The sequence below is a fragment of the Patagioenas fasciata genome, chromosome 8 (assembly GCF_037038585.1).
Source record: "Patagioenas fasciata isolate bPatFas1 chromosome 8, bPatFas1.hap1, whole genome shotgun sequence".
Classification (NCBI taxonomy): domain Eukaryota; kingdom Metazoa; phylum Chordata; class Aves; order Columbiformes; family Columbidae; genus Patagioenas; species Patagioenas fasciata.
This window is the reverse complement of record NC_092527.1, coordinates 23,313,949-23,321,550: the sequence shown is the minus strand read 5'-3', so window position 1 is coordinate 23,321,550 and position 7,602 is coordinate 23,313,949. Positions and strand designations below refer to the sequence as shown.

The following is a 7,602-nucleotide window of genomic DNA, read 5'->3' as shown; positions in this document are numbered from 1 at the left end:
TCTGTCTTCATTCAGTTAGTCTTATGCTGGTGTCCCTATGTTATGGTTTGTTCTGGGAGTTAATTACCTTTTTTCACAACCCCATCTATTTGATCCGCCTGTCTTGCTTTCTCTTTGTAACATGTGAAAGGACACACAGACCAAGAGTGTGATTTCTTTCAGGGTTTGGAACTACCATGTACCAGGCTGCACGCATGATGATGTAGATTTGAGTCACCGATTGCTGTGTCACCCCTTTGTCAGAGGAACAGCAAATTATCTAATTAAAAAAAAAAAAAAACCAAACTACTTCTGTAGTTATTTTGATGCAGTTCTATTTATTTATCTTTTTTAAGAGTAAAAGGTACTGGTCTTGAATGTAAGCAATTATTTCCTTGTGCTTCTTATCTAAGCCTCTTTCAGCTAGAACTGTCTGAAAGCATTGTCCTCTTCTCAGGGCCGCGTTACCCATGTGCTGGTACATTGTTCTAATCTTCCCAACTTCTTTACTTTTTCCCTCAAATACAGCTCCATCTAACAGCAGCTTCTGTTTGCCCCATGGCTGTGTTTTGTTCTGGTTGTATGAAGAAACTTGTTTTTTACTTTTTTCTTCTTTCTTTCTTTCCAAACATATCTGGAGATCAAGGGTGGCTGTTTACCTACAACTCTTGTTCTTTCCTGGGCTCTCATTACCTGAATCAGATGGTAGAGGAGAGGTGGAGTCCTCCAGGATACTCTCCCTGAGGAAAGTAATTGCCTTTTATGACAGTTGGGCAAATGTCAAATTCTGATTCAAAAGACATATTTCATTAAAAAAAACAAACCAAACAAAAACAAAAAACAAACAAACAAACACCAACCAACTTATCTGGAGGGAATGCAGCTTCTCAGACTTCCTTGTAGAATAAAAAATGTCTGAAATTTCTGCCCAGAAGCTTCAGAGTTTTAAAATCCTGTTTGGAATCTTCACAGCTGTATTTATTTGCATATTCTCTTATGTATCCTCACATAGGGAAAAGAAATACAGAAGGCCTGTGAAAACTCCTCAGTTATGCTCGAAACTGAAAAAATTATATTCTAATAGGTAACAAAGTAAGAAACATAATTTCATATCAGTATAGAAAACAGGCTTGAACTGAATTCTACTCTGTACTACAGAGCTTGTGTATATTCTGAGGTAATATCTCCTTTCACCCTTCTGCACATAATACTTTTGGAATACTTAAGAGAAATTGGACTATTCTAAATAAATTTGATACTTCTTTAGAAAACGTTTTTTGAAGCTGGGTTATAGCCTGTCTCTAACTATTACAAAACTATGATCCTTCTCTGAAAATGAGACAAAAACATGCTTCCTACTGTATGTATCCTACTATATAAATCCATCTAAAAGAGATTAACCTTGTTTCAGTACATGTAACTCAGGACATCAATCCAGGTCTTGCGTATCTGCCACTTAGAAACCCAGGTGTTCGCAATGGTGCGTGTATGCTTTGAACAAGAGATCACAAACTTCTCACTACTTAGTTCAAATTAACATCACTGAATTCATTTAAGTCACTGTGTTGTCATACTATAGAAAACAGGGATAGAAGTTAGCCTCAAGTATTATTTGCTGCTGAAGCAATTTGGTAACAAACATGTTGTCTCCTAATTGATGTCTCAGTATCTGAAAAAGCCTTCATTCACTACTGTGCTCTATGCTTCATCTGGAACATGGTGTGCAGTGCAAACTCAGTCCAGAAAAAAGCATCTTGTTCTTATAAGTTGTTTTAATTTATTACTATTTTAGGTTCTTATAGCAACATATTACATAATTAGTGCATTTTATATTAATGGATTACTGCTAAAGATTAATATAATTAATGTTTTTATTATTGTTAAACTTTAAATATAGATATTGTTATAATATTTGATTCTGATCTGTTGAGTGAAGAGGTTTGTTACCCAAGTCAAAAGTAGAACCACATACTTGGATAGGATGGGGGGGAAACAACTAGAAACAGTGGATTATATTGATTCTAAAACAAGGCAAGGCTTTACGTCATTTTAAGCAGAAGTGGTTACCAAAATCAGCTTGTAAGGATAAAGTGCAGATGTTTCTGAATGTCATAAAGTCTTACATTTATTGTTTTCCTTACTGACTTCAAAAAGGAAAGAAATCCCAAGAAGTTAGAAGAGCTTTCAAACTGACAATAAATTAACTACTGAAGTGGAACAATGACTAGCCATATATCAACAGAAATGACTTGAGCACAGACAGAGTCTCCAGCTAGATTAGAGAACAGCTCTGCTCATAAAGCCAAGAAAATTAAAGAAAGAAAAGATGGACAAAGACCAGACAGCTCCTGAAATAGACTGCAATCAGGCATATTTGTTATGTTAGAAATATAAGACAAGATCTTTACCTGGTGTCATTGGCATAGCAGCACTGCAGCTAATTGTGCTGTGTGATTATATGCAGCAGCGGATGTTGGTCCATGCGACTTTACTCAAACTTTAATATTCACATTGGAAATGCAATCTTTCAGTGCCATAGTTGCTGTGTGAAGGCAACATTAAATTTCACATAGTAGTTTATTTTCAGGCAATCCAATAAATTAAACTTTAATGGACATATGTTTTTTAATATATAATAGAGTATTTCTAAACAATATAAGTTCTTTGATCCAGCCTCTTCTTAAATTGATTGGTTTTTATAATAACAAAGCAATAAATTATACTGGACTTTTCACCATTTTGTCTTTATTACAGCAAAAAATCTCTAGGATACAAGATGCATCCAACATTCAGATCTACTGAAAGTTGCTTGGGGCCGAGGGCCAAACGAAAGGGTTAGGCCAACCTTGCTCTTTCCTCACTAGCGACTCAAACATCCTGCACTGCTTTTTACCCTCTCCTTTTCTGTTTTTTCTCTTACACCCAAATTCTTGAAATGGTGGTCTTGCTTTTCCAGGCTCACTATGACTGGTGGGCTGTATGAGAATTAAACTTGCTACCTTCTGTTTTGTTGATGACTGCATTAGAAGTGCTCAAGAAGCCTGATTCTTCCCATAACTCTTCTTTCAAATCTGTGGGGGGAAAAGCTACTGTGATAAACCGATAAATTATCATAGCAAAGGATGAGTGACCTTACAGAACAAATTCTGGCTTTTCTGCCAGCTTTAGAGCCTCATGCATCCCTGCAGCTGATAGTTTCCTGTTGATATTCCTGTATCTGCATTGCAGGAGATTACGATAAGTCGTCCTTAGGTCTCGATTGAAGAAGGCATATATAAAAGGATTAATGAGAGAGTTTGCATAACCCAACCATAGAAATGTTCTCTCAACCCACAGTGGGATACAGCTACATGCAGTACCACAGATGAAGGGCCTGGCAGTTGAGAGGAGAAAGAAGGGCAACCAGCAGACAGTGAAAGCCCCAACAATAATCCCAAGTGTAGTGGCAGCTTTCTGTTCTCTTTTAAAGATGGAAATGTTTTTCTTGTCGTGCTTTAGGAGCCGTGAAAAATTAGTACATTCTTCAGATTCCTTGTGCAGTTTTACAACTCCATTCATAGAAATCCCTTCGATTTCTTCCGGCCGGGGAAAACCAGCAAACTTGTGTTTTGCAGCACTTCTCTTGGCAGCTTTGTAGATCTGATAGTACATGAAAAGCATCACTGACATTGGAATATAAAATGCAACTGCTGTAGAGTAAATGGTGTAGCCAAAGTCTTGACTGATCAGACAGACCTTTTCATCATTTACATTTTGGGCCCAACCGAAGAGTGGGGGTATAGTGATGGAGGCAGACAGGAGCCACACACAGAGGATCATTTTGGCCATACACTTCCCATTCTGCCTTACAGGATATGTGAGAGGTCTCGTTATTCCCAGGTACCTAGAACGATAACATAGAGTTACTATATGGTGCAGTGGTTAACTGATAAAAGTTATTTCGTGTAGTCTACCCATAAATAAAACATCTTTGCCTAGGGTTTCTATTTTACATTTTTCAGTCCTCTCTCTGGATGTATTTCAAACTTGTAAATTCATCTCTCTTTCATGTTAAAATTTATAGTCCTGGTACTCTATATGAAAGGTCTTTTGTTCCAGAAGGAAATCTCCCATTGGGTGTAACAAACTGCACTTTTAATGAATTTGTACAATCTTCATGCAGATAACTATTTTTTTTTGTTGTTTTTAAGGAAATCCTGAAACCCAAATTTTCTTTGGCTAACTTATGAAATTTTGGAGTATAGATGAAAGTTCACTCTACAAAGCCTACCACTTTTTGTGTTGAGCATATGGTTAAAGTAAGCAGGCATTTGTCTTAATTCTTCTTACATATTCAACAGTTATGAATATCCCTGCCACTAAACCGAGATGGTGAGTTGCCTTTCTTACCTTCATGTTTCTGATAGGAAAAACAAACTGCAAACTTATGCCAAAAGTAGATTGTTTCAATACTACAATAGTTCTTCTTATCATAAGTTAATTAGGAATAAATTACATTTATTCAATATTTAAATTTTTACTGAATAAAATAACAACACATCACAATGCCAGTTCCAGAAAACCTGGAGAAAAACATTAATTTTACTAGAAGCTAAGTTTAGGGTGGTAAACTGTCAACAGACAAGAAAAATGTTTATAATGTGTCAGGTTTTCATTGAAGAGGGGAAAAAATGAAAAGAAAAAAACCTCAGAACTTGTTGACAACTACATTTTATAAAAAGTGATATAATAAACGATGTATTTTTTCTAATTTAAAATATATATATATATGACTACGGCACTACACAGCTGGACAGCAATATCCTAAGTTTGTGTTTGCTTTCAACTACATAAGTTTCTTTATTTCCTCTCTAGATATGGTAAGTTTCTCTTATATGGAGTTAGATGGCACTTTTTTCTTTTTCACGCACCTAACACTTTAACTTTCAAATTGGGTTTCTGCTCAGCTAGAGCTTACGTATGAGTTACTGTTAGCTTCTCAAATTGTACTTTTTCCTCCTTCCAAAATGAAGACTTTTGAGAAAAATCAGTGTGATTCTCTTTGTTACTTGTAAAAGAAATGGTTTCAAATCGGGTTTCAGAATAACATTTTGGTTTCAAATGGTACCAGTGTTTAGTTGCAGAGTGGAGGTTTTGGAGGGTTACAAACAAGAAATATGGTAATGTGATTAAAATATTTTAGGAGCATTTTTCTCTCTCTATTCACCTAGCAAATCAAATATGAGTATTTGCCTGGCTTTACAGAATGCTGCATTGTTGATTTTACTGCAATGCAGTAAATTATGGCTAGTGTTGCTGCTTTACACGAACACCCAGGTATGCCACAGTTCTGGAAGTAAAGAGAAACTTAATTTCATTATCTGTTCTGATAAGTAACAACAATCCCTCTCAACAATGTAATTTATTTTATATTACTGCTATGGCAAGTGTTATGCAAAGGATAGAACTGGTTTATTCTAGCTGATTGTCAACAGCATGCAGAAGTAAATCACAGCAGGTCAGTATTTTGGCAGCAAAGCTGTGCCTGGTGGGGCCATTAGCTAGGAACAGTTATTAAAATTGTCTGTGCAACATGTGGACTATTCTCCTACAAGGGTCTTTTTCTTGCATTACTCACCAGCAGTATTAGGAGATAGTCACTGTACCAGCCGTGATGGCCATGGGAATACTGTAAAGTCCAAAGAGACTTCTGCTTTACAGCATCATGGCCAAAACTGTTAGGGCTCCCAAGGAGCTGAGAGTTTTCCAAGGCACTCCAAGATGTAGAAGAGCAGGGTTAATGCAGTGAAGTTTCAGCATTTAACTGCTGAAGAGATACATCGTACTGCTTTAAGTAACATAACTGCAGCAAGGATAAAGTTATTAGCTGCAGCCCTTCTAGAACCGGAGTGGCACACTTCTAAAATTTGTCTGAGAATACACGATTTAGCTACAAAACTGTTAAACACATCATTTGTGCAGAGAGATTACTTGTCACTTGCAAGGCACAGTTAAAAACAAACATCTTTAAAAAGCTGATCCACCTTCCCGAAGTATGTAGTATTCTAGCTACTACCCAATTGGTCATTAAAAATAACACACTTACTTGTAAGGTGAGTTTTATTATGTAGCTTAAAAAGTTAAGCTGGATTTCTGTAAAAATCAGATCTGTGGAATGCATGCTCTGAATGCCTACTGATACATTCTCATGCATCAGAATGTAACAAAAAGAATTCATGAAAGCAGAAGTATACTGAAAGGAATTAAAATTCATTAGTTTTGCCCTGGCACCACTTTTTTGGAAGCTATTTGAGCGTCCAAAATGCTATTTGAAATTAAAATACTTTAATTAACATAAAAATACTCCAGCATCCTTTCTGTCTTATTCATTTTGCTAAATGTAATACGATAGGGAAGTCATCAGGCATAAATGAAGGAACATTATCTTTTTATCTTTATATATGAAATCCATTACCCTTGAAAACTTACTTGCAGCTTCAAAATAATGTAAATCACGGCTGTTGTTTGATACACTAGAAAGAGTCCAAGCCTTAATAGATTCATGAGCTTCAAAAGTACGGTGTCAAATTCATTGCAAAAATATGCTTTGTATTGCTTAATCTTTAATTACTACCGTTCAAAAAAAAATTAAGGGTAAATCAGCTGAACTTAACATATCATTCAAAAATATGTAATGACTTGAGGCCTTACTGTTGTGAAAGAATGAAGCCAAATTCCGCCCCCCCCCAAAAAAAATAAAATACTTTTCATGTGTCTCAGCTATCCCCAAGAAGAAACAAGTGGCTCAGACTTGTTATTCTGAGATTTGTTTCTTTTACATGCCACAGATGTTAATTTTGATCTTGGTGGGGAAAAAACTGTGCCTTGGCTCTCATTTGTAAAAAAAAAAAAAAAAAAAAAAAAGGCAATGCTATTTCTTGTTCTTCTTTTGGAGTTTCTTGACCACATGGCTCTGCCAGACCAGACACGTACTCATATTGCACCCAGCACAACATGGACTATATCTAGGTTACTCCCTAAAAGCACAGTATTGCAGATATGCAGCCTTTATTTCTTGTAAACTGGACATGTCACTTCTCATTCAGCATTGCCTGATGCTGTATGCAGAACACCGAAGTGCAGTATGCTACAGCAACACTATGAGAAGCACGATGCATACTCCAGTCGTGGTCCTGTTGCCATTCCAAGAAGAAAGGCTGCTGGGTGAGCAGAGAAAAATGAGAAGGGAGAATCTGGCTCTACCATCTAGTGGATACAACAACAAAAGTTGATGAGAACTTTTTCTGTACTACATCACTGAAATCTGGAAAACAGCCCATTGCTTGAAGAGCTCAAAATAAGACCAATGTAGACCAAAAGGAGGGCAAATGGTGAGGGACGGAGTAAATTTATTTTTAAACAAATGTGCATAAACGCAAAAACACATCCTCATTCTGCATTGGTTTCTTAGGATTACTTCAGTGCCTCCTCTTCCCTGTTGGAGGATCAGAACCCGAGTTCTCTGTGCAGTCCCATCCATTTGTGCGGCACACACAGGGTCCCCAGCTCTAGGGAAGAAAAATCACCCCTTGCCATCCTCTCCCTGGAGCTCTGTTCAAATGCAGGTGAGCGGAGAAGAGCTCC

At 36.8% G+C, this 7,602-nt stretch overlaps 1 protein-coding gene across 1 annotated transcript in view; it reads right to left on the bottom strand.

Moving 5' to 3' along the window:
• Positions 1–864: 864 nt before the first annotated feature.
• Positions 865–7,602, bottom strand: part of HTR7 (5-hydroxytryptamine receptor 7) — a 28,534-nt gene continuing 21,796 nt past the window's right edge. Inside the window, exon 2 of the mRNA XM_065843748.2 lies at positions 865–3,862. Within this exon, the coding sequence (XP_065699820.1) occupies positions 3,112–3,862 (751 nt within the window). The 3' untranslated portion in view covers positions 865–3,111. The remainder of the gene's footprint in view (positions 3,863–7,602) is intronic.